General features: G+C 42.7%; 2 protein-coding genes across 2 annotated transcripts in view; one reads left to right on the top strand and one right to left on the bottom strand.

Annotated features, from left to right (window-relative positions):
* syn3 (synapsin III) overlaps positions 1-27,644 on the bottom strand; it is a 141,344-nt gene that overhangs the window by 51,799 nt on the left and 61,901 nt on the right. The gene's annotated exons all lie outside the window — the stretch shown is intronic.
* Positions 64-27,202, top strand: LOC139640982 (metalloproteinase inhibitor 3). Its single transcript, XM_071515187.1, has 5 exons — positions 64-355; positions 13,454-13,536; positions 16,714-16,825; positions 20,227-20,348; positions 23,782-27,202. The coding sequence occupies exons 1-5, from the start codon at positions 226-228 to the stop codon at positions 23,977-23,979; spliced, it is 645 nt and encodes a 214-aa protein (XP_071371288.1). The 5' UTR covers positions 64-225; the 3' UTR covers positions 23,980-27,202.

The following is a 27,644-nucleotide window of genomic DNA, read 5'->3' as shown; positions in this document are numbered from 1 at the left end:
CGTGCACGTCTCGCACTATATGTACCGCTGCTCCGCGCGCTTCTCCGGGATCTGGGAGTCAAAGCGAGGCGAAGCGAGGCGAGATACCGGAGACTTGGACATTAGTAACCCGGCGCGCGGCGGACACAGAGCGGACAGACCGGAGCGGACAGACCGGACCGGACCGGAGCGGACTCATTGCAGGGTTTTTGAAGGCAGGAAAGCGGACTGTAACAAGCGGGAGAGATGCAGTCGGTGTACCGGCATCTGTTGAGCGTGCTGCTCGTGTTCAGCAGCCTGCAGCTTCACCGGCTCGCGGACGGCTGCTCGTGCGCCGTGACGCACCCGCAAGACGCCTACTGCAACTCCGACATAGGTAAGCAACGGATTACTTTAACGCGCGGTACTGTGACCGAGCGGCTTGTTGCGGGTGTTTCTTCTTTTACGTTTTAAATCCGTCACAGGGCGAAGTCTCTGGGAGTTTCAGTCAGTCAGCAGAGGAGAGAAGAAGAAGAAGAATCTGTTTAGTTCACTTTAATTAAAAAGCTTTGCAGAATAGAGTCACCTATAGTTTGAATACTCTGTCTGCATTGCACTGCCAAAGATCCTATATAACAACTTCTCTTGTTTCTCTAAATGAGGAACTTCTACTTACTTTTGTACTTTCACTCCGGTACATTTCTACCCCAGTGATTCTACTTCTACTTCAGTAAAATGTCAGAAAAGTGACAGAAGTTGTGTTTGAGCAGGACATCATGTTCCTCTCTCCACCATCCAGCTGCTGCAACTCAAGCTGCTTCACTATTTCATGTTATTAGCTGGGAATATAGGAAAATATATCGGGTTTTTTTGTTAATTGAATGAGACTATACTGAGACTTTTATTAAAGGAGTGGCAGGTGCAGTATGTAGGCCAGGGGTCCCAAAGTTTTTCATGTCAAACTGTAGATTTTCTGCTCAGTTTCTGTCAAACCTCTGACCAGACTCTCACTCACATCTTGTAAATGAAGTTAAGTGACATTTCTCTCATCCTGATTCTGTCTGGGACCCCTGGAAACCCCCCCTTCCAGGACCCCCGGAGGTCCCTGGAACCCAGTTTGGGAACCCACTGACAGGAGCCACATCCACATAATTCAGTTGATCACACAAAATCTTCAGTCTGGGAAACAGTTTCTCAGTGTCAGAGGTTTATTTTGAGACCTGCAGTCTCTCAAGTCGCTTTCTGGATGAATTTTTCACAGAAACAGTATCAATTCTTCCCTCTGATCCAGTGATTTTGCTGATTAAATGAGCCAGAAAATTGAAACAAATAGAAAACAAATCGCCCCCATGTGTTGGGAGATTGTGTCTGTTTGGTTTTCACTCCTGTCCAGAGGTGGAAGGTTTGCTGTTTGGCCTTGCAGAGCTTCCTCGCAACTTTTGTGCCTTGCAGAAAAAAACACAAAAACACAAAACAGTGTGACTCCGTGCGTCAGGATTCCTCAGATTTCCGCGGTGTGAATTCACGGCAGTCGGTAATTAGATACGGAGGCAGCTTAGCGTTTTAAATCCTGGATATTTATCTGCGCACGCTGGAATTTCTCTGTCAGACAGAGAGCCGGTTGTAGCTGAGAAATGCCCGGCCTTCTGCTTCAGAGTGTGTGTGTGTGTGTGTGTGTGTGTGTGTGTGTGTGGAGGGAGGGAGGGAAGGGGGAGGTGGGGGGGGGGCTTTACATAGCTTGTTTCCCTGCCAGGTTATGCTTTCACTGACTCTCTGGGATAATATGAACTAAGGATCTGCCCAGTCCAACTTAGCCAAACACTTGTCCCAGACCCAGACCCAGACCAGAGGAGACGAGAGGAAGGGTTTCAGGGGTGAAAATAAGTGATTTTCGTGGCGTAAATAGGTGATTTTGGGGTGAAAATAAGTGATTTTGGGGTGAAAATAAGTGATTTCAGAGTGAAAAAAGGTGTTTCGGGGTGAAAATAAGTGATTTGGGGGATAAAATCTGTGATTTCAGGGTGAAAATAAGTGATTTGGGGGATAAAATCTGTGATTTCAGGATGAAAATAAGTGATTTCAGGGTGAAAATAAGTGATTTTGGGGTCAAAATAAGTGATTTCAGAGTGAAAAAAGGTGTTTCGGGGTGAAAATAAGTGATTTGGTGGATAAAATCTGTGATTTCAGAATGAAAATAAGTGATTTTGGGGTGAAAATAAGTGATTTTGGGGTTAAAATAGGTGATTTTGGAGGTGAAAAGAGAGAGAGAGATAGAGAAACTAAGTGAAGGAAGCGCTGTCATAAATACTAGGTTGGTTTTATGTGGAGACTGAACTGCCTGTTGAATATAAAGCCACACACACACACACACACACACACACACACATTCACTCGAGGGTTCGACCGATACCGATATTTTTAGACTGAAGCCGATATTTTGTGCCGATATTCAATATCTTTAAATTTGGCCGTTTTCATGCCAAACAAATTTCCAGTATTCAGTGTTCATGTGGCTTTAAAGTCACAATGACATTAAATATGATTTTTTTTTTACCTTGTTAGCTTGTTTTCCAGTCATAATAGACACCAGTTTAACAATAAATGGCAACAGTTTACAAACTTTTTAGTTTGTTTTTGTACTTTTAGATCCAAATTCCACGACTTCTCCTTCCTGTAACCTGTGACCTCATGCTGCACCAGGAGGCGGAAATAAAACTTCTAACCAATAAAACCGAAACAGATTTTTGAACAGTCCCGCAATCCAATCCAAAACTGCCTTTCTCTCCCTAACTGATCTCCCATTGGCTTACGCTTCTGAATGATCTCTCCCTGCGTTTTGTCCCGCCCCAACATCCTGTTTCGACTCGAAATAAGTCAAATTACGGAAGCAAGTCGCTGTCAAAATGGCGTTTCTTCCTGACTTGAGGAGAGCTGAGCGTCGGCAGCCTCTCTCTCTCTCTCTCAGGACGCTTTCAGCCAACTGACCCGGTTGGACTTCCACAAACAGTCATGAGAGGACTTTCGAGTTCCTGCGGTTCGCTCGCGGCGTTGGCACCGGCTGAGACTCACCGGTGTCGAATCTGGGAGCGACTTCAATGGCGGCCGGGGAGCGCCTGTGAGCCGCGCAAATCCTGTTTCCAAGGTCCCGGCTCAGCCTGAGGCGCTCTGAACGCTCTCAACACACTTTACCTCTGAGGTCCCAGCAGAGAGAGTCACACTCATCCATCTGGGACAGGCTTACTCATATTAATGATCAGGCAATAATAATATAATAATAAAACTGCTTTGGAATTTGTTTTTTTTGGCTTGAGAACAAGGCTTTCCTATGGAAGCTCATTCCTGACACTCAATAAAATAAAAAAAAAAAAGACTGAATTGTGAGGTTTTTTTCTCGCAATTGTCACTTTTTTTTCCCCACAATTCTGACTTTATATCTTGGAATTCTGACTTTTTTTTTAAGCGAGAAAAAACAGAGAAATAAAGTACGAGTTCTGAGAAAAAAAACTCAATTCAGTCGTCAAGTGGCAGGAATGGGCTTCCATACTTTTCAGTGAGTGACAGCGATGAAAACACACTTCACACATTTCAAAATTCAATACTTTTTTTTTCTGGGCCTTAGTTTGTGGATTTGAGGATTTTGTTTGGTGTTCAGTATGATGTATGCTGATGCTGACTGTGCAATATGACTGTCAGTCTACAGCTGAAGATCAACAACAAATATCACATGTATGGAAAATGTGCAGTGTAACAAAATGTGACAAGGCAGCAGGTTAACAGCTACAGAACCTGTTGTTATATCTGTACCGGGACTGAAAAACAAGATATTTCCAGACTTTTCCAGATATTTTGATGCAATTCCCCAAATTGTGAGCCAATTTACTTTCCATACTTCCCCAGACTTTTCAGGACCTGTGTATGTTTTGATGCGTTGTGCTCGAGCTTTTACACGATGTAATGTAATTTTTATCTTTTTGTCTTTTTCCAGCCAGGAAAATACATGTCGAATTCCTAGGTTACGGATTTGATGTTAAAACGAACTTGCAATCTTGTCAAAACAAGTCAAACGTGTCATATTTTGGGATGAAAAGCAGGTCTGAAATGATCCCATAATGCATTGCGTCAGTTTAGAGGTATTGCATGAATATTTACAGAACATGTCAGCCTATGATAAGCTACACAGCGATAAATCCTGTGCGTATAAAAATATAAGAGTAACGGCTTTGAATTGAAGTGTATGACAACAAAGATTCATTCTTTCATTCAAACTGTATTCCTGTCATTTTAAACCAAAACATGTAGTTCTGACTGATGCAGTTAAAAGAGTTTTACAAGTGAGGAGAGAAAAGCTGTAATTTTCACTGTCAACATCAAAGGCAGCAGAGCGCCGCCTGTTTGAAACCTCTGGGCGAGTTCAAAGCCTGTTGCTCTTGTTTTCTTGGCCCTGACCCGTAATCAGCTGCAGCCGCTCCACCGGCTGAATCACAATTAGGTTCAAGGACTTGAAATTAGGTCACAGAAGTCTGTCGCTCTTGATCTTGACCGATTTTAAAACCGTATATTTAAGAAGAAAACAAACTGTCAGGGATAAAAACTGTCCATCGTAGTTTTTGTGGTTCCTCTGAAGGAAATGAGATTGAGAAATGAGAAAGAAAGTGTATAATGTCACATGCACTTCTAAAATCTTAAAAGGAAACATCCGCAAGAATATTTATGCTAAGTACTTCATTGTTGATTTCTTAGATGAACTTTACTGACCCCAGAGACGTATTTGGGTCATTACAGCAGCAGAACAGAGGTTTAGGTTGGAGAGCAAAGGGTTAAAAAGGTAATGAAGGATATAACTAAAAACATGAAATTACAGACAGCATCGAGGAGAGTCGTTTAACTAAAAGATAGTTAAAAGATGAGGCTCAGATCCAGATCCAGACTTGATAAGATATGGATTATTAGAGGGACTAGGTCTTGATTTTGGTTTTAGGTTTTTATTTTTTGGTTTCTATTTAGTCTTGAGATTTAAACAGACTCAGAAACAGTTTCTAGGTTCTAGTGTCTGCTTTCTGTTGGTTTTCCCTCAGTTTTGACTGGCAGAATCTCATGAATGCCTTTGAGTATGAAGCTTAATATAGACGCAAATTTGTCGTCTTCTTTTTCAATAATTATGAATAAATTGCCAGTTTTTCACGCTTTAATTTTAGTCTGCTGCAAAGAAAACAGTTGAGAAAAGACAACAGCTTCATGCAGCTGCAGGCAGAGGAAGAGTCAGAAACACAAATCATCCACAGCGTTGTATCCTGTCAGTTTTCCTGCTGCACACCTGATCACCGGCCGATGACTCGGCTGTTTTTTTTCTGTTTTTGTTTGAGACCTAGTTGGCTGCTGGTCGGTGGCCTGGTTGAAACGGCCCATTCACACGAGGGGAAAGGAGCAGCGCTTGTTTTTTGCCAGAGCTCTCCGAAAGCGAGATTAGAGGCCCGGGCCGTGCACTTTGACCCCGAGGATTTAACACGGACGCTCGCTCCCGTCCCGGGCGCTCGGGGGCGACCGGAGCAAAACCTCTTACACGCTCGTACCGCGAACCGGGTCGGGCGCCGAGGATTAGCGAAGGTTTGTGTTTACGCTCGGAGAGAAAGCGATCCTGTTCTGCCACGGGGGGTTTTGTTCTGCACAGAGGAGCTTTGTCAAACCACTGCAAAGGCCCCGGGGCTTTGTAGCTGAGCTCTCCTGGTACCAAAGCATCCTGCTGAGGTATGTGGAGTCCAGTGAGGTCACTCCTCCTCCTGTCAGCCTCAGTCTGCCTCCTCATCTGCAGGTCAACAGGTGACACAAAACAGTCATCTAGTCTCATGTTCAGCCTTCAGATCTTATTTTTCCTAAACCCAGAGAAACATTCTGCAGAGAGGAGAGATAACTCCACTTGTCTCCACTGCAGCTTCACTTGTTTCAGGGGTTTTCTAGAAATGAAACAAGTCAGTGTGTTGAAAGCAGTCAGAATAAAGCAGATCACTGCTCTGCTGTCAAGGAAATGACTCTTGATTCTACTGAATTCTCCAAACAAGTTGATTTGCATTGGAAACAAGTGAAATTATCAAACCACACTGGCAGATTTTTTCACTTATTTTAAGAAACTTCCAATTTTAGGACTCGATAACAGACTAAATGACTTGTTAAGATGCAGGTTCTCTGTATCTTAACAGGGCTGCTTTCATGCTTTTTTTTATGTAATCTGGGATCAGCTATCCGCAGTTTTCCCCAAAGTGAGTTAAAATACGACGAGATGTCAGAGGTGCTGGATTCCTGACGAGCCCGGGATGTGCGTCCCGTGATCCAGCAGGATCAGGTCTCCGGCTCGCTCCTCCCCTCCCCGCCCCTCCCCTCCCCTCCCCTCCCTCACCGGACACACGGCGCCTCGCCAGCCGCTGCTTTCTGCTCCCTGCTGTCCAGAACAGGAGGCCAGCGAGGGGGGGGGGGGGGAGTGTTTACAGCTGAGGTTTGACAGAACAGGCTGATGAAAACACGACGACAGTAGAAGGGCAAACCAAGGATTTAATCGGCTTCATTTTTAAATTCTATGACTTTTATAAATCTCTGGGATCAATCAGTAGGAATTGCAACATCGTCCCCTCCTGTCCCCTTGATCTACGGTGGCCTGTAGCTGTCAAAAGCACAGTCACATTTCCCTAATATAGAGCAGTAAGCTAGCTAATTAGAGCAGAGATCCAACAGAAACGTATAGTGAAGAGCGAATATATCACCATGCTGAATACTGGGCTAATAAAATTGCTTTGGCTTTTGGTTTTTTGGCTTGAGAACGAGGCTTTTCAGTCTTCGGAGATGAAATCGGTCGCTTGCGTGTCCTGAAACTCCAGCAGGTTTGGAGTTTCTGTCCCAAACGAGTAAAGTGAGTTTTGAAAGGCAGAAATCTCTCGGCAAAGTCATCTTTAAGTATTTATATACAGTATATTATGGAGTCCAATTATGGAACACAAACTTGTACTTATTGACTGATTCCTTGTCTTTGTCTGTATACAAAATGAGACTCAAAAGTGCTTTGATGTCAAAAAGATTTTGTATTGAATAATCTTGATTTTTGTTTATAGCAGCCTATATTATTTTAATTTTTACAATGTGATAAGGCATATAAAAGATATGCATGTTAATTGATATTTTATTTTGTATCGTTATTTTTTAAATTTTATTTAAATATATACATTTTTTTTTTTTTTTTCTCTTTTAGGTGAGGTTTTTAGATAAGCGGTTTCTACCTCACCTGCACATGTAACTTTATTTCTGACTTTTCTTTTAAAAAAATGTGCAAATAAACTAAACTAAACTATATTGCACTATGGGGCAGTACAACTTTTGCCCCTTTAACATTCAGCCACATGATAGAGATTTGATTAATTTTCATCGTCTCAATTAAATCTAATTGAGTTAAATCTAACAGTTCAAAACCATAATTGGCGTTGAGTTGACTAAAGGCTTGATGTTTACACCGCTTCTGATTGGTGGAGCAGGAACAGGCTCTTAAACTGACATGACAATGCCGCTGATTTGGCAGGAACAGGCCACCGTACGTTCAAAGCTGGTTTCTCGACGCCTCGTAGGATCGAACACCGTCCCGTTCAGGTGTCCCGCGCTCCCTCTCTGTGTTCAGCCGGGCAGGAAGTCGGCGTTCCAGGCTCTCTGCTGCGGCTCGGACCTCTGAGGGCCGGGATTCAGTTTCAGTGTTTATTTTTGAGCGTGGTAGTGTGTCATACTGAGAATTCCTCTTCCTCCCACTCGCCTCCTCAAACTTGGACCACGTTCTGCATACTAAAACATCACCGTCACTCTCTCTCTCTCTCTCTCTCTCTCTTTTACTCTCTCTCTCTCTTACACACACACACACACACATTATTCTTGTCATGCTTGCAGTTTGCCACATCGTATGTAGGCCGAAACAAATGCCTGACTGAATTACATCCTCACCTTTTCAGATTAGCATATGAATCCAGAGTTGTGTAATCCCCTGGCTTTTTTTTTAATTCACTGTCTTTTTGTTTCAGTCGCTCCCCGGTTACCTCTCTTATCACCAAAAGCCTCCCACTCTGCAAAACGTGTGTCAAATCCTCGGCAGGAGATGAATATGCGTGCGTCAGAGGCAGAGCGGCCACTTGAATGTAATTGCCACTCATGTTTTACAGAGAGAGAGAGAGAGAGAGAGAGAGAGAGAGAGACTTACATTACACCACAGAGTAGCTGAGAGAGAGTTCAGCTCCTTGTGTTGACTGTATTAGCGCTGCAGGTCATGTGGAAACTGTTAAAGCTCACAGCTATCCTCAGCTTTGTTTATGTGAGGTGTTTTGTAAAACTTAAAGAGTCTGAATCAGTTTTATTGGCCGAGTCGGTTTGCAAATACAAAGAATACGACTCGATTCGGCTCCTGTAGCTCACATTTAACGTAAAAATGTGGGAATATTTATTTGTATGAGGTTGTAAATGAAGTATATACAAGTGTAAGTAGTTTAAGTATACATTGAAATGTGAAAAATATTAGAGACACTGGTAACACTTTACATTAAATAAGGGTTAGTTAATGCTTAATAAGCATTAACTAACCCTTAATTAACAGTTAACTAATGTGTCTGGTAATCATTTACAAATGGTGTTCATTTTAACTAAGTTATTAATTTATACATTATTTAAGTCATCTTTATAAACTATTAAATAATGTAGAAATTAATACCTTAGTTAACATGAACACCATTAGTAAATTACACATTAGTTAACTGTTAATTAGGCCTTATTAAGCATTAACTAACCCTTAACTTAGTGACCCTTATTGTAAAGTGTTACCGAGACACTTTTTTTTTATCTTTTCATGAAGTAAATACACTAAGGTGAATCCAGGTAAAATCCCTTATTGATTTCCCTTCTAAAATCTGTATTGATCACACAGGAGGAGATGGAGATGAAGGGAAGCAGAAGGATTTTTAATGTGGATTGTGCAAAAGCGGCTGCAGCTCAGTATCAGGAAGATGTTTCTAATATTTTGTACATTCAGTTTAAGTCTAAGTGGTGAATAAAAGGAGCAGTATGTGAAGGTAGAAACTGAAGCAGCAGGCTCTTATCTCCACAGCCCGCACATGGTTTTCTGGCGATGTGAGATTACATTATGCCGCTCGGCTCAGAACTGGGTTATATAAACACTCGTAACTCAGCCGGCTTGACGTGAAAGAGGCTCGGCGAGTGGAAGCGCTCTGCGGCGGAGAGTAAATATAACTTGTGAAGGCGGCGGGGCGGCGGGGCGGAGGGGCGGAGGGGCGTTCCCGCAGAGGTGAAAGGGCCGCCGGGGGGGGCGGGGGGGGGGGGAATGACACAAATCCTCTGTCTCCGGAGCAGCTGAGGCCTTTTCACGCATTCCCCCGGGCTGACGCCATCGGCAGCGGCCAATTAGTGGCCGCCGTCCAACAAGTGGGTCCTATCTGGAAGAGCCTGGGCTGGATCAGCTGACCCTGCTGCCAGCCTGCACAAGTAAACACTTCCCTCTGTGGAGCGAGCGCTGGTTTTCTGGGTTTGAGGTCGGGGCAGGGAGGGAAAGTGGGTTTTGGGGCTGAACTTGAAAATAACAGCTTCAGTGTATTTAAACCTGCAATATCAGACCTGCCAACCAGTCCTGAAACTAATGTGTGCTCTGTGGAGATTTAACTGAGACATAATGATATGAACCAATATCCAGCTGTGTTGCTGTTTTCACCTCTTTTCTAAAGCATGTAGTCAAATTCCGCTCCTGAATTCCTTCCTGGAGCTTTACCGTGTTTTTTTTAAAACCCTCGCTGTTTAAATACCCTGTGAAATAGCATCTTTACTTCCTTGATTTCCATGTATTTCCTGCTGAAACAGGATGTTGGGGGCGGGACATAACGCAGGGAGGGATCATTCAGAAGTCTAAACCAAAGGAATATGAGTCCGGGAGAGAAAGGCAGTTTGATTTGATGGGAGGGGGAGAGAAAATCTGGAATGTTTTTATTGGTCGGTCACCGTTAAAGATACTCTGTTTTCCAGGAAGAAAAAGTAATGGGAGTTAATTTCATGGGGCCTTTAAAAGCGGCACTCATCCCCTCCCACTCCTGAATATTTTCTCATAATGGCATTATCGATGAAGCGAGTGAGTAAACTCGTTCAGCTAGTAAACTTGCTACCTGCCTCTTCACTTGTCACTGTGGGTCATGTGACCTTCAGCAGGAGGAACATCTGTCAAAGTGAGACTGGTAACTTCTCAGTAGGTACGTTTAGCTTAGCTGTTAGCCTTTATGCACGCTGCTTTGCTAGGTTTGTCCTTGGGAGAAGAAGTGGCTTTGCTGTGCTTTATTTACAAATGAGTTGCTGCTTTTGTCTCCCTCTAGTGGTCAGAAAGTCGCTTACTGCAGCTTTAACGGAGGAGGAGGGGGTCAGTGAACGCATCCTGGTATATCTGCACATTCCTCTGTAATTGCGTCCCGATTCCTCAGTAATTGTACCTGCACTCGTCTGTCAGACAGCGGTCGGGTGAGTTTTTAGCGGAGGTCGATCAGGTGATATCGCTCCCAGGCTCATAATGAACGAGCTGACAGATTAATAGATCGAATGTCCCGCAGCGTATTATTGTGAAAGGTCAGAAAGCATGGTGACGGCGGGGGGCGGCGGGGGGGAATACATTAATACAAATAGATGTGAGATGAGTCACGCTTTATGTGATTGTGTGATTTGTGGTGAAGCGGGAGGCTGAGGGCCGGAGGGACGGAGCGGCACTGAGAGGTGAAAATAACCTCCGAGTGTCACTTCACACCCAGTCTGAGAGATTCTGCCTTTGATTCAGTTCTGCAGCGGAGAGTTTTGAAAGGATGGAACAGCAGCATGGACCACAAACCGCCTGTGGACTCTGATTATTAAGAGATGTAGGCTTATGATTAGATCTTACATTACTGGGATGCTTCTTAAGATACATAAGAAACAACATAAATGTAGAAAAAAATTAGGGTTATGTTCCTGATATTTAGTACAATCCACATCTTTCTCTAACTCGCCTGTTTCTCTTCATCTGCATCTCCTCCTCTGTGATCGGTATAGATTTAATAAGGGAAATCAATAACTGATAATGGCTTTTACCGGGATTCACCACAGCAGTGAACTTCATGGAAAGACAAAGTGTCCCTTATATTTTGTATAATCAGTTTTTCTCAAAATTACTCCGTAGATATCACTAAAATTGCATGAAATAGCTCAAATAGGGAACGCTGTATCACTTTTTGGGAAGCTGTTGGTTGGATTTGTTCGCTTTGATCCATTTTTTTGTCTCAAGTAAATAACCCACTGGATCAGAATCAGGTACTTTGGGTTATGTAAAGAATCCATTGGTTAAAATCAGTCTTGACGGCCACAGTAGCTCTGCGGTTGCCTGTTTGGGCGGCCGGCTCTTCCAGCTTCCCGTCTTGACTCTTATTCTTACGCCCGTTTCCAGTCGGCTGGAACTAGGACAGCTAGACAAACACAGAGCGAACAGAAGATGCCACATGCCTCATTTCTTTCTCTCGTCCGAAGGAATGAAAGGCGTTTTTTTTTTTTTTTTTTTCCTCACTGGGGAATGTGAGCCTCCGAAGAATGTGGGAAGGAAATTCCACCGGGGGAAAGATAACAAACATGTCCAGTGTTAGTTGTGTCTGCCGCTGTCCGGCTGTGGGCGGCAGGTGAACTTCACACCATGCCACTCCCCCAGCTCCCCCCAGCTCCCCCAGCTCCCCCCAACACCCGCAGCACAGTCCGCCTCCATTCACCGCCTCGAATCAGGCTTCACCCCCAAACCGCCAACCTCCCCGACAATAGGCCCACTTACTCCAACAGGACTGAAAGCAAACAAATCAGTTCCGCCGCAGAGCGTGTTCACCTCGCCGATGTTGACATGAGGGTCCCGCACACAGATAACATCTCCCCCAATAAAGAGAGAAACCTGTTTGAACGGAGGAGACGCTCAGGCTCCGTTCACACTGCAGCCGAAAGCTTCCCACTTCTGAATTTTCTTTCCCTCCCATGTGACTCAGAACTGAAGTGTTTCTAATCAGTGTGAACCAGTGGTGGAAGAAGTATTCAGATCTTTGACTTAAGTAAAAGTAGCAATACCACAGTGTAAAAATACTCTGTTACAAGTAAAAGTCCTGCATTCAAAATGTTACTTAAGTCAATGTACAAAAGTATTAGCATCAAAATGTACTTAAAGTAGCAAAAGTAAAAGTAGTCATTATGCAGAATGGCCCATTTCAGAATCATATATATCATGTTATTGGACTATAATTATTGATGCATTAATGTGTTCATCACTTTAATGTTGCAGCTGGTAAAGGTGGAGCTAATTTTAATTACTTTATATACTGCTGGGTAGCTTAACCTATAAAAATATATCATAATTTATTAGTTGATTTATAATTTGTATTAATAATCTAAATCTGCAAAGTAACTAGTAACTAAAGCTGTCAAATAAATGTAGTGGAGTAAAAAGTACAATATTTCCCTCTGAAATGTAGTGGAGTAGAAGTATAAAGCAGCAGGAAATGGAAATACTCAGTTAAAGTACAAGTACCTCTAAACAGTACTTGAGTAAATGTACTTAGTTACATTCCACCACTGGTGTGAACCACAAACCGATGCATGGCGTCGCATTTGTTCAATTCTGATCTGGATCACATGGCACAAAATTTGACCCATGCGGCCTACATCACACTTGTAATTTTTGTCAGCATTGCCACTAGTAAATTTGACATAATTTTGGCGCCACAGCAGCTTTAGCATGGAGAACAATGAAACACAACAGTAAAAAGAAAGACAAACAGCGACTTGATTGGTATTTGGGGAAATGCTTCAATTCAGTCAAAACTCAGACGTACTAAAACTGTAACTGAAACAAGAAGGAGGATCGTCGCTACAAAAATGGATGACGTCTTTTGTTATTGTTACTCTTTTACTGTCTTCTCCACATGGCTGTCAGTTCATATTGGTGTCAGATTTGGGTTCCGTCCTAGAATAGATATGAAACGTCATCCAAAAAAATCCGACATGAGCAGCAGAATCGAGCGTGAAGTCCTGCAGTGTGAGCGAAGCCTTGGTTTTGTAACACAAGGCGAGGCTGATGGGAGCCGTGGCCTCTTTTCCTCTTCACCTCTTCTCCTGTTTTCCTCTGGTTTCTGTACCAAACTCCAATGTCCCTTAGTTTTCTTTTTTTTTTTTTTCATCGGACTCCTTGGCAAACAGCAGCAATGCAGAAAATCGGATAAATGGATTAGCAGCTGCGGTGCCAACCGGCTCCTGAAACGGCATTTACGAGGCGCCGCTAACGCCTCCTGCTGGCCGAGGCGGTGTGGTGTCTGATGGACCGGGAGGGAAAGCCTGAGGTTGTTTATTAGTTAGAGGAACGGCAGAGTTTAGTCTGACGATTTCAAACTGGACTGAATATTCACACTCTTTATTCTGTCTCTTGTCTTCACAGTGATTCGTGCCAAAGTGGTGGGGAAGAAGCTGCTGAAAGACGGACCTTTTGGAACGATGCGCTACACAGTCAAACAGATGAAGGTGAGAGAGAGTCGGGGTTCTGCTGACCTTTCTGTAGGCCGGGATGCAGAGGGGCGACAGAAAAGAGAGTCCACACGGGACGTTTGGCGTCAGACACATTCACGGTCAAGTCTGCACTGAAGCCACCTAGGTTGTTGTTGAAGAAATGTTCTGGACTCAGAGGTTCGTCTTACTTGAATATATGAGTCTCATGAGAGGAAGAGATGTGCACAGCAGGAGGCTACATACACTTCTTCCAAGAGAAAGAGATTGAACCAGTCCTTTATGTATCTTCCAAGGACGTACAGAATGTGCTGACATTAGAACAGGTCACCAAAGTAGAGTAGAAGCAACACATGTTGTGTCTTCAGTTAGAGCTTCCATGGACATCTCAGAGACATCCAGCAGCCACTCTGACAACAAGACCTCTGGCGCAGTAAGTTATGGCACAAGGGTTACAGTGAGGTGACCATACATCATGAAACCTTACATTCCCTGAGGTGACCCCAGTTCAGCTGTTGAATTTTCTTCCACAGTTGTTGTGTTGTTGTGGCCGGGGCTTCAAACCTTTTGAGACAGTCTGTACAGATTTCACTGGCTGATGAAGAGAGTTAGCATTGATCATGATGTTCACCTGCGGCTCCGTCAAAAGCTCAACGAGTTTCAACTGTTTTGACGGACTGGATTGCGATGTTTCCACGCTCTACGCTCCGTAAATCCATGTCATAGAGCAGGGCTTTGGTTTTCTTTGGTTTCGGAATAAAACCGTTTGCAGACAAACACTTGAATGTAGATGATGAGGTCATCAGAGTTGTAAACAGGTGGAGGCTTCAGCGTCTTGCTCAAGGACATTTCAACAGGTACGTATGTCTGTTGATGGACACATTGCCTGCAGCGGGAATTGAACCTGAGACCTTCTGGTTACAGGACGGTCTCTTTAACCAGCAGACCACCTACTGACAGGGTTAGTCACAAGGAATAAGACAAAAAATAGTCCTGTTCTAGTTTATTTCATCTAATGGACAGGCGGATATTGACGCTCACACACTGCACTGCTGCAGGGAATTGAACCTGCGACTTTCCGATCACAGGACGGTCCCTTTAACCCGCTCACCAGCCTGTGAGAACTCAGTTTATGAAGCACAGAGGCCGGCTCCTCACGCTGTATATTCTTACATAATGCCGCATGTTTCCGAGACCCCGGCTGCTCTGGGAAACATCAGCCGGAGGATTAGCAGGCTGACAGACTTACAACTCGGAGGAAAAACTCTCCGTTCAGAGTGGAAACATTTCACCGAGGTCACGTGCCGCTTCAGAACGACCCCGGTTTCTAACACCCGGGAAACAAAAGCGTCAAGTGGCTTCTGGGTCAGTGGCGACTCCAGGACTTTGTAAATGGTGGGGCAGGGGTTGAGACTTAAAAATGTAACTATAACGCAATATTTGTTTGTTATTAATCAATTGTGTGTACTCAAGGTTCATGAAATAAGTTTGAATACGTTCAGAAACTAATTATCAAACAAATTTGCAGGACAAAGTTTCTATCTGCAAGATGTCATTAGACTTGTGTTGTCCAATGATGATGAAAAACAGACTCTGGACCTTAAAATTATGAATTTCACATAAACATAACATCGACACCTGTCACTCCTTAGCTCTTCTTTCGGTCTAAAAGGAAGCCTTGGTCTCTTATAAAACAATGCAGTCTAACATTTCAGGCGATCTCATTATGTCAGAGCTAAACAGCCAGTGACGTACAAGAAAATCTGGGGTGGCACCAAGGGTGGGCTGACCCTGGCCCCCCCTTTGGCTCCGCCCCTGCTCTCGTTAGTGAAGAACACCAAATTAATCAGCGGGAGGATCATGTTCAGGAATTAGGTGTGACCCTGTCCAGCTCTTGGGTTTTATTTATTTGTAATACCAGTCATCTGGCAAAGAAACTGGTGATTTGTGCCTGTAAATAAACTACAAAGAGCCGTTTTTCTTTAAGAGCTGATAAAGAATAAATTTCCCTCACAAATTTCCAACCAACTCCTATGAGACGAACGCTTTCAGTTTTCCCAGCAACTCCACGGGTTTTTGGGTCTAAATAGCTTCACAGTTTGTTCTGCCTTTCTGGAATCAGTGCGTCTAAACAGGGATTTCCTGTTGTTCCCAGACAAATAAATCAGGCAGCAGAAAGCACAACAACTCTCAGGGCAAAACACTGACTTTTTGGCTCGGTTTGGTACCTGAGCCGGACGGAGCCGAGGTTCACGGCTTAGCGGAGCCAAAGCAGCATCAAAGCCAGAGCGTATTACATAACGTAATCATGTTATCTATGATTGAGTTATGGGCCGAGCCTGATGCTTTATCTCCCGCGAGGAATTCCTGCAGGAATGTCATCTGATAAAGCCGCCGTACTATTTTCATTCCTGATGATTTGGACTGAAGAGGTCGAGTGTCTGGGGAAGTGAGACGTTTTCAGGTTGTAACCCGCCGTTAGTTATTAGCTTTCTTGTCTGGACTTCCATATTCATGAGGCCTTTACAGTAAAAAAAAATGTAAATATCGAGCAGTGAACATCAAGTCCCAGTTTAGTCTGACTTTAAAGCTGCACCAGGCAACTTCATAGGTTTCTAAATGGCAGTGAGAGGTAACTGAAAAAAAATGAATGAAAATGTTGAACTTAAAGGTCCCATATGGTGTAAAGCAGGACTCCCCTCTCCTCTGTGGTGATAAAGGAGTTGGATGGTCTATCTAAACATGGTGAAAGTATCAAAACTAAATCCACACAATCCATATTAGTGCAGCGAGCCTCTAAACGAGCCGTTTGGACTTCCGTAACTTTGTGATGTCACAAAGGTTCGCTCATTATCATTTTTGTAAGAAATAATAGACTAACAAAGTGTTTTTTTCAAAGCGGTTGAGCGGTTGTCGTTGTTTATTACCGGAGAGTTTTCCCTACCTGTAGCCGCCGGGCCGCGGAGTCTCACGTTTCACTCTGGAAACGGTTAGCCGATCGGAACGGAGGGGTCGTTAATATTAATGAGCCTTAAAGACACGGAGACAGAAACGGCCTGTTCTTGGTAAGGCTCAGAGAGATGCTGGAAAATGAACGTGGAGAAATGGATTGAGAGTGTTTTTGGTTCGTCTGATAAAACTAATAACACATTTTCATTCCTGTTTACAATTTTTTTCATTTCTGATGTCTTGCAGATGTACAAAGGATTCGACAAAGTGCAGCACGTGCAGCACATCTACACGGACGCCTCGGAGAGTCTCTGCGGGGTCAAGTTCGACATCAACAAATACCAGTACCTGATCACAGGTGAGCGAGAAGGCTCCAGGGTTAATAATTGACTGGACTTATATAAACACTGGTGATGTTGATTTTAACACTCTCAGAGTTAAATTAACACTGACGATTCCGCTGTGATACACCAAGAGCCTGGAATTATAAGGTTCTATTGATCAATTCAAGGTGCTTTATTGGCACAACGGTTTAAAAGCAAACAATAATGCCAAAGCATGGAACAAGAAATGAATCAATTAACCATTAACCAACATTTCTGAAAATGAATCCTAGCCTCTTCCGTGTATCTGTGTGTGTGTGTGTGTGTGTGTGTGTGTTGCTGTATATTCAGACCTTCCACTGTCCACTGACTATCAGTATTTCTGTGTTTATGTAACTCGTAACAGTTCTATCTGACTTTTTATGGAATCACAATCGAGTTATTCACATATTCCTGATCTCTGAATGTGACTTTATGCTTCTGTGTTGTTGTTGTTGTTTTTTTGGGGGGTTAAACATGTAAACAGATAGACGGTACATAACACTTTTGCCAGCTGGTGTGTTTAAAAATTTGATGCTCTTTACCTCCTAGATATGAACACTTTTTAATTCCAATAAATCCTCAAAACAAAATGCATTTCAACCAGAGAAATGTTGAGAAATTTCCGTCGGTCAGTTCTGTCAGTAAACCATTGTTCCCTGTCAGCGGCCGCGTTGCTAACAGCAGTGGGAGTTTGTTTGGCTTAAATGCAACTCCCCCCCCCCCCCCCCCCCCCTTCACTACCGCCCCCCCCCCCCTCTCTCCCATCCCCAAGGACTTCTTCCCTTGCTGTGACACAAACTTTCCCACTATTTATAACCCTCCATTTGCCACTGTGCGAGGAGCCGAAGCAAAGGGGGCATTTTCTGTGTTTTTGTTTTTTTTTTCTTTCTGCGTCCGTTTCCCTTCGCTTTTCCGGGAGCCAGAAAACAGCAGAAAACACTTTTCTCTCTCTCACAACTCGTAATTAACAGCCAGCAGGAAGCGGCCGGCGTTTTCCAGCAGAAGCGTTTTTTGGGTTTTTTTATGAGTTGCTATTTCCAATGGAGGCGCACTTTAAACCCTGTAAACCCCGCCGCCGAGCCCCCGACCCGTAAAGACTGTAAACAACTAAGCGGCTGTTGCCAGGCAGCGGCGGCTCTGTTTACCTACCGGGTCCGGGTGCGAGTGACATCACCGACGTCTCAGGGCGTCTATAATAAGTCCTGCACACTATCAGGACCGCATTACCATTTAAACACGGCAGGGCCTGCGCCTTTTTGATCGGGGCCTCCAGCCCTCTGCCCCTGATTAGTATTTTAGGAGCCTGTCACACACTCAACACCATGTAATACGTCTGCTAGTGCCGCCAATAATCCAAATGAAGAGGTGTGTGTGTGTGTGTGTGTGTGTGTGTGTGTGTGTGTGCGGTGACAACACGGCGAAGGCGGCGCATCACGGCCGCACCTGTCCCAGAGGTCAGAGGGACGCGAACGCCCCCCCCGCCGCTAAAAATACCGCCGTCTGCCGACCTTTCGGACGGTCAGAAATAGGAGCGTCGGTTTAATACGGGCTTACTGTACAGGATTGTCTTACCGCAGTAAAACAGCTTGGATCCCCTCCGCGGTTTGTTTACAGTGTCCCGTGTTTCATACAGAGGGGGGATTATGAAATTACACAGATATACGAAACGGCATCCTCATTACTGCGTATGTTAGAGAAGATGTGAAGTTCAGCAGGGGGAGAGGAAGAGACGAGGTGAGAGGAGAAGATAGTTTGGATTTTGACTTTTAGTTTGGATTCATCACTTCTTTGTGTGGAGAAGATTTCCCATCGGTCTACATTAGGGCTGAACGATTTTGAAAAAATATCTAATTGCGATTATTTTGACTGATATTGCAATTGCGATATGATTTGCGATATTAGAGGGAATGATCATTTTTACATCATTATTCTCATTTTCATTGAAAAACGTATTAAAATGATTATGGTGTGATTTTTGCGGGGATCTGTACCAAACAAAGATGTTTTCTTAAGTCTGTAGAATATGATGTGTAGGCCAGGACATCTCTGCAGCACCACAATATTTACTTTAAAATGCTATTTTGACACATTTCACCTTTAACAAATATTGCGCCTCCTGTGATTTGAAAATTGCAGTAGGCCATATTGCGATTTCGATAAAATTTTGATTAATTGTTCAGCCCTAGTCTACATTCCCGACATCAGAATTTAATTTGTGCAGTTAGTTGTTGCTGCTCCACTTTGTGATTTAGGCTGATAAGACAGTTGCTTTTTTAGATAAACATTTCGCCTAGTGCAGCTTTAATGTGTCATCCTCACTTTAGATGCATTGTTTTTTTGAGGAACTGCATTTGTTACACTTGTCAAAATAAACTAAATTAAAGCTGTTCTAGCCAAGATTTTTTTATGTAAAAATGCACCGGTCTTATCAGCCAAAATCACAAAGTCGGGCTGCAACAGAAGAGAGAAGAGAAGAGCGTCCCATCCTGACTAACGCTACTCAGATTAAATTGTATGGTGTTGTCATGACGACTGGTGGGAAATCTTCACCTACAGGAAAAGATGAATCCAAACTTCAGAGTGAAATCCAAACTGTCTCCTGAGCAGCAGCAGAGAAAGCTGGACTCACCAGCGTTAGATCTTCTCCTCTCTCATCTCTTTGGTTTCCTTTGGTATAAAGCATCACAGACAGTTTACTGACCTCACTGCACAGGGTTTCTGGGTAACGTAGTTCAAACGGTTACCTCTCGCTGCCATTTGTAGCTACCAAAGCGCAAAGTTTCCAAGTGAATCTTTAAACTATTTACCTTTTTCGAAAAAATAACAAGTATTTATTAAATACTTCCAAAAATGATCAGGGCAGTTCAAAAAATGCGAATCAGTCTTTTTCGCTTTGTCCTTTTCAGGAAAAAATAAAGAAGGATCAAGAGGATAAATCAGGATTCAAAACTAATGTGGTTCAAAGAAAATGTCTGCCCTTCCTAGTTCCTCTCCAAACATTTTTCCACCCATTTCCTTCTTCCTGTCTATCTTACCTGACACACCTGAACATAGCCCCTCCCCTCCCCATGCAATTGTCAGGACTAAAGCAAGGTGGGGTACTCTGGACTAAAGGATACACATGTAACATTAGTATATGTAAACAATCCAAAATAGCAACAAATCTCAATAGTAGAATAAAGAATAAAGAGAATACTTTAGAGAAAGGCATAATGGCTCCAACACGCCAGCCCCTAATTGCTAAATGCTATAAACATGGCAATTACAACCAAAAAAAACCCTCTAGTTTTGGAACCGCAGAAACGCAGCATTTCCCGCTTCAACAAATCACAGCGTCACATCATGACATCATGACATCATGTCGACCAATCGGCTCTGCTCTCCTCTGTTGCAGGTCGTGTGTATGACGAGAAAGTCTACACCGGTCTGTGCAACTTCAACGAGCGATGGGAGCGGCTGTCGCTGGCCCAGAAGAAAGGAATCAACCACCGCTACCAGCTGGGCTGCAACTGCAGGGTGAGTGGGAGCCGGGACGGGACGGGACGGGACGGGACGGGACGGGGGGGGGTGGGGGGGCGGGGGTGCGGGGGTGCGGGGGTGTGGGGGCGGGGGGGGTCTGTCCTGCTCTGAACGCCTCCCTTCTCCTCTGAGGCTGAACATGAAAACACCTGCAGGGGGCCGTCCGCTTCGTTAACATAAAGTGCTGAAACAATTAGTCAATTGATCTATTAGTTGTTTGACAGAAAATTCATAATTTTAGTCATTTATTTAAGCAAAAATACCAAATATTTGCTGGTTGCAGCTTTACAAATGCAAAGATTTGCTGTTTTTCTCTGTTTCATATCATTATAAAATGAATACTTTGTGTTTTTTGGCTGCTGGTCGGACTGAGGAAGAAATCTGAAGAATCATTTTGGGCTCTGGGAACTGGTGATGGGCATTTATCATTATTTTTTACATTTTATAGACTCTATGGTTAATTGAATAATCTAAAAAATGATCAGTAGGTTAATAATGAAAGTAATCGTTAGCTGCAGCCTGACATGAAGCTCTGCATAAAGTCCAGGGGGCAGAAACATTTCACATTCAGTCTTCACGGTTCCTTGGTGTGTGAAGGGTGAAACTGATTTAGTCTCAAATAGGGATGTTAATGATTAATTGACGATCGATTAATCACCGTTAACAATTTGATCAATGACAGAGAAAGCATTCCCCCGGCGCTGGACTCCTCCCTGACCACAGAGATACGCTCTTATTCTGAAATAAACCAGTAGATTGTCGTGCCGTTGTTTCCAAAACATAAACTGTGGCATGTATAGAAATGGATCTAAATCGCTCTGTAATGCGTCTGATGTGCAGCAGCTCTGTATCAGCCTGACAGTCCGTCTCCCGTTCTGAAAACGTTCGTAAAAAAATATAAAATTCCACAATTTCTCCGAACTCGCATGTGTTGTAACGGTAAAAAGTAACTTGATACTTTTCAATCGGACAAGTCTAACACTGCTGAACACTCAGAAAGTGATGATGAAACACGATGCAGAGCAGAGACTCACTGCAGGTTCCACCAGTTGTTCAGTAGGTCTAAAGGTGTAAGGGTGTAAAAGTCAGGACAGGTGTAAAAACACACATTTTCTATTTTCTATTTTCTATGTCAAAAGCTGTTTTTTACATAATGATTAATCGATTAACTGATCATTAACGTGACCGATGATCGATTAAGGACATTTCTGAAAATTTGCATCCCTAGTCTCAAAGTTAAAACCTGATCTGAACCTGCAGGCTGCTGGGAAATGATTACCAGAGAAACACTGCTGCTTCACACTCCTGTTCCTGCTCCTCTGGTTTGACTTTAAAGAGTCGCTCAGAGCAGATCCAGGTCCAGACAGCTGTGTCACGCTGTGCTGGAGGAACAGAGAGTTCCCACTGAGAAGACTAACGACACTGATGCATCATGTCAAAAAAAGACTTTTATGGTTATATGTTCATTATTGTAGCTGATCTAATGTTCTATTTTTACTCTTACTGAGACTGAATCATGAGTTCACAATATCCCCTTTCATTTCATATTTTTTTATCACTTCATTTTCTATAATATACGTTCTGGATGTAAGGCAGAGACAGAGGCGGAGGGTAAAAATAGTTCCACTGTGATCTTTGGGAGTTATTAAATAACTCAGCAGAACTGGAATCGGCTCAGTTCTGCATTCCCCGACTTTACACGACTCTTTTAATGTGAAACTCGCCAGCCATGCCCCCCCGCCCCCCCCCCAACATCTGCTAACACCATCGGCTCCTATCAGTGTATAAGTGGACTAGCAGACAGGAGAGTCGGTGCCTGTGTGGCGTTCAGAGGCGGCCATCGCTCAAACCCGCGGCGTAAACATCAACACTTATTAACAAGAAAAAAAAACACGGATCCGCCATCCTTCGCGTTCCATCCACACAAAAAATGATGATGATTTACAGCGCTGGAATGCAGGAAAGCGTTCCAACGAAAATTATTCTCCACGGACCATTAAAAAACAACTCGAAAACCAGGAAGTTAAATGCCGATCGTCTGCGAAGCGTGGAGGACAGACTCTCCTGGATTCAATAACAAAAACACCCAAAGCGGAAAGTATGCCTTCTCGCTTACTAATTGAATTTTCTGGCACTTTCAGCTCCCTCCTCCTCCCTCCTCCTCCTCCTCCTCCTCCTCCCTCCTCCCTCCTGTATTCCTGAAGCGCTTTGCAAATTGATTCCTTTGTTTTTTTTTCTTTCTCGCTTTTCCGTTAATCAGCGCTCGGAGTAATTCTACAGAACTTCCTGTCGGTTCCGGCTGGATATTCATCCTCCGAGCCGCCGCCGCCACCGCCGCCGCTGCTGTCGGAGGGTTTTTTTTTTTTTTTTTTTTTTGTGCGAACACCTGGAAGAGCGGCGTGCGAAAGAGACGGAGAGTAAAAGCGCAATTTAAGTCGCTGAATGCATCGAGACCTGATGAATCCCGACGTGAAAGAAATGACAAAAAAAAAAAACTTGCCGCTCCAGAGAAGACGGCGGACTGATTTGCCGTCATTAAAGCGTCCGGAGATGCTGAGCACGTGTTGCATTATGGGAAAAACGAATGATTTCAAAAGCCGTCTTTCTGCACCTGATGCATTAATATCCTAAATTACTTCAAAAAAGCAAAAAGCAATTTCTGAACAGCTGGATTCAAGTCACAGTTTTAATTGTTTGAGACTTGACTTGATGCATGAAGAGAAGACTTGAGACTCGACTTGACTTGGGTTCTGGTGACTTGGGACTTGACTCTGACTTGTACTCTGATGACTTGAAAAGGTTTCTAAAGTCTTGACTTGAGATCTTGTGTTTGTGTAAATGACTTAGATTGAAAGTGCTGAGATTTGTTCCAGCAGACGACTGGATTTAAATTCTGTTTTCTGAATTTGTATGGAATGACTGAATTTATTGAAGTTGAAACTGATTATAGAAATCAAACTCATGATGCTCTTACCAAGTTTTTATCCTATTAAAACCATATTGCATTGAAAAGTCCTAGATATTTAGTTTTCTTTAAGATATTAAATTGATACTGGACTCTTGATTTGTTCTGACTTGACTTGCTGTTCTACATTTAGACTTGAGACTAGACATTAATGACATGGACTTGACTTGGTAATCTACATTTAGACTTGGACTTGTGCCTCAAGACTTGAGACTAACTTGGGACTCGGGGGGAGCAAAGTTGACTTCTGCCCTAGAATGATCATATAAGAAAAGGAGAAATGGCAGGAAAAGAAATGAGAAAAATCAGAGCTAAGGAAAGAGATAGAAGGGATTATTTTTTTGTAACTTTAACCGCATAAAGCTGGACAATCCCATGTTTTTAACTGTGAAATAAACACAGTGAGTCCACACTAGTTGTGTTTGGTATTTATTTGTCTCTCCTCTCTCTCTCTCTCTCTCTCAGATCAAGCCCTGTCACCACCTGCCGTGCTTCGTCACCTCGAAGAGCGAGTGCCTGTGGACGGACATGCTGTCCCACTTCGGCTACCCCGGCTACCAGTCCCGGCACTACGCCTGCATCCAGCAGAAGGAGGGCTACTGCAGCTGGTACCGGGGCATGACCGCCCGCGACAAAACCACCATCAACGCCACCGACCCCTGAACCCGACGCACCCCGCCCGAACCGACTGCCTCCTCCTCCTCCTCCGTCCCCCACGCCTCCACCCGTCCCTCATCACTTCCAGAGTATTACAGGACTCTTTAAACTCACCGGCCTGGGTGACCGCTCCCTTTTTTTTTTTAAAGGGGGGGGCGCAAAAGAAAGAAAAGAACAAACATATAACAGTGCCTGTTTTCGTAGCACTTCTGATATAAAACGATACCTTTTTCTTTGTTGTACAGATCGCCCGCGTCTCGGTTTGCTTTCCGTTTCTTTTTTCCCGCCGCACCGCGAATCAAACGCCGTCCGTCCAACGAAATGTTCCTTTAGGGTTCAGCGGTGTTGAACAGGCAATAAAGACAGTCATTTAAAGGGGCAATAAGTCATGTATTATCTTTATCGACCTCTACTGGTGAGCAGTTGGAAGTGCAAGATAAGCATCGACAGAACCGATTTCTTCCTACACAAGTCTCTGTACGGTGGCCTGTAAGTGACACAAAGAAAGTCATTTTCAGGAGGAGAAAGCTAGCTAATTGGAGCAGAGATCCAACAGAAACGTCTAGTGAAGAGCGAATATATTACCATGATAAATACTAGAATAATAAATCTGCTTTGTCATTTGATTTTTTGGCTTAAGAACAACGATTTTTAGCCTTCAGAGCTGAAATCAGTCGTTTACGTGTCTTGAGTTTTTATTTCAAAACAGAATACAAGCTGGAAAATGCGTTTTTTGAAAGCGAGAAATCTCAGCAGCTGATGAAGTAATCATAGAGTCACTGGTATTGATCGACCAGCCTATCGAGTACAGCAGATATATCCTGGTCCTTTTGTGATATGAGGCGGTAAAGATTCTTACCTATTGCCCCTTCAAAATGTTAAAACTGTTAAAACTACTCTAAGACTTACTGGTGAGAAAACAAACAAGCTTCAAGCAATAAAGAATACAATATAAATTTGTTCTGCATAATAATCAGAAATACAGAATCTGTCCAAACTACAGATGGAGTGCCAAGGCGAGGTATGAACGCTGCACCTCTCGTTTCAGCTACAGATAACAAAATGTTCCAAGGGTTTATAATGGTATTTAATAATGGTATTGTTTCACAGTGAAGTATATATCTATTATGTTCACAGTCTATACTGTAACATGTCTATTTATGGATGGTAGTATCTCTGCTTCCCTGGCTGTTTGCACTGTAACTCATTTTGGTTTCAGTTATATCACAAACACACTTTTGCTATTACTAAATATCAAAGAAACAATATTTGGAGATTAAACATATCCTGATTCACAAAAAACACAAAAAATGTCCGCTACAGTGCCAACACAGGGAATACCTAATCTTATTTGCAGAGAGATGGTTATATTTTATTTTTGCTGTATATAACATAAGCTACAGAAATGACCTATCCACTCAACTGAAACCTCTGTACTACTATTTTATTTATCTGTTTATTGGATCAGACGATAAAAAACAAAAACACCAGGCCAAAACGACATGACAACCATGACAGCCTGTTCATCCAGAATGAAGGACCAGCGTCTCCGAACCACTGATTTGTAAAGTTCGTCCTGTGTTTGAATCATCTTCAAAGATTTTAAAAGACGGTACTTTTTTTGTTTGTTTTTTTTTGTTTATTTTTTTCGTTGCTCGATCATGAAGAGGGGAATTTTTCACCCAGCTAATGAAAGTATAAAGCAGAGGTTTCAGACAATGAGCTGTTTTTTTGTAAGTGTATATTCCATCTTTTTTTGTATTTAACTATTTGAAATGAACAAAAAAATATATATATATGTATATGAAAGTAACAATATTGTCTCTAAATTCTTCTTTGATCGTTTCCATCTGGGGAGTTTGGTTTTTTTTTTTGGTTTTTTTTTTCAGTGCCGTATCTTCAGTCCATTCCGTTAACAGACACAGTTTCGCCTCAGAAGGAGCAACGGCCCACAAAATTTGGGTTAAAAAATTGGGTTAAAAATTTGAGTTTTTAAAAACCGATAGACGATATTTTGCGCTGATCTTTAAATTTGACCATTTTCATGCCAAAAAAATTACAAATATTCTGTGTTTCCCCCCAGAATTGTATTCTTTTTCGGGTGGAAAAGCCTCTGAAAAAGCATTTAGACCATCATGGGACACTAAAACCGAAACCCAGAGAAATTTTTTTTTTTTTTTTATTTTTAGATTTTTTTTTTAGTTCTGGGAAACCACGGGAGACATTACTACCTTTAAATGAAGAATTAAGTTACAAAAAAAACCCTAATTGACCAATTAAATAACATAATTGAACAAGAAAACATTTACTAAAAAAAACAATATTTAATAAGAGGCCAATATTGTCCCTATATATCGGTCTAACCCTAACCCAAAAAGTATCTGATTTCTCAGCTATGTGTTTTGCAACTTTTGACTCTGCACTATGATCATTTAAATGAATGGAAAAAGCCGTCGTCACGCAGTATTCAAAGCAGAAAATAACGATGCCGTATCCAACAGAGAGACAAAATCACCGTAAGTCTGCGGCCTCCTCGCAGTATTTTTGCAGTTAACACCAGAAAGGCCGAGCTGCTGTTTTTGAATTTTGGAATTGAATTATCTCAGTTTTCAAAAAAACGTCCCTCCATTACTTTTCCCAGATTGATTTTCTGTTTTTACATTTGCTGTTTAACCATTCTGGAAAAGATGAAATATTTTATAAGCAAATGTCTTGTAATTTTTTTTATTTTTTTATGTTGGAGCGGAAACTCTTCATTTTAAAAATCACACAAGATAAACAGTGGCTATAATACTATTTTTACCCTCTAATTGGCAGCAGCTTGGTCTTCTCTTAGAGGAAAACCCCATCGGCCTTTCTAGGGTCAAGCGAAGACTGAAACCGGTTCTGTTAAATCCTTGTAAGCATCGTACAATTCAGTTTTTCACGCTCAAATCATTCGGAAGCGTCCTCCTCTCCAGGCTCTCTCTCCAGCTGTGGCGTTTCTGTGTCTCTGTTTTTGTGCTTCATGTTTGTGTAAATATTCTGTCGGCTTAACACAGAAACACTTGGTCAAGTTGATCCTGAGTGCGTTCAAAAAAACAAAAAGGAAGCTGGTAAATGGCTGTGTACAGTAAACACTGATTCCTGAAGTCTGGGGGGGAGAATGTTTCCTTGTAGGGGTTACAGAAATGTTTGACTTAATTTCTGTGTTTTATATTTTTATAATAAAGATTTAATGAAAAACGGGCCACATGGGTCTGCGTTGGTTATTTTTGTCTTGTTAGGAATCCTGTTGTAATTGCTGGAATTCTGTATTTTGCCCAATAACTCATCCACACATTGATAACTTTTTGTCCTTTTTGGCATATAGATAGTCCCAGTCAACTGCTACTGGGATACAAAAAATGGCATCAATTGGCCCGTAGGGGGCGCTATAGTCCGCCTATAAATTTTTTCTGTCATTTTGGAATTTTTGAACCTCAAAAAATCTTCTCCTTATGAACCGCAAGTCAGAATGGCACCAAATTCAGTGTGCAGGCGTCTTAGACTTACCTTTATTTTGTTCGGTCAAAACATGGCGGAGTTACTGACCAATGTATTTATCCAGGTTTGGCACAAAAAGTTCAACTGATTGTAAAATCATGCCACAGTAATCAATCATCTTGAAATATGTAAGCGTGGTCAGAAAC

Source organism: Centroberyx affinis, unplaced genomic scaffold (assembly GCF_046629955.1).
Source record: "Centroberyx affinis isolate AG114_WGS23_722 - 3 ecotype Tasmania unplaced genomic scaffold, CSIRO-AGI_Caff_v1 ptg000319l_1, whole genome shotgun sequence".
Lineage (NCBI taxonomy): Eukaryota > Metazoa > Chordata > Actinopteri > Beryciformes > Berycidae > Centroberyx > Centroberyx affinis.
Note: the sequence above shows the minus strand (reverse complement) of the source record. Positions and strands in the feature narration are given on the sequence as shown.

Excerpts from the sequence above, each read along its gene's own strand:
- LOC139640982 (XM_071515187.1), top strand. The coding sequence starts at position 226 with ATGCAGTCGGTGTACCGGCATCTGTTGAGCGTGCTGCTCGTGTTCAGC. Across the intron at positions 16,826-20,226 it reads ATACCAGTACCTGATCACAG|GTCGTGTGTATGACGAGAAA; the intron begins GTGAGCGAGAAG and ends CCTCTGTTGCAG. Across the intron at positions 20,349-23,781 it reads AGCTGGGCTGCAACTGCAGG|ATCAAGCCCTGTCACCACCT; the intron begins GTGAGTGGGAGC and ends TCTCTCTCTCAG.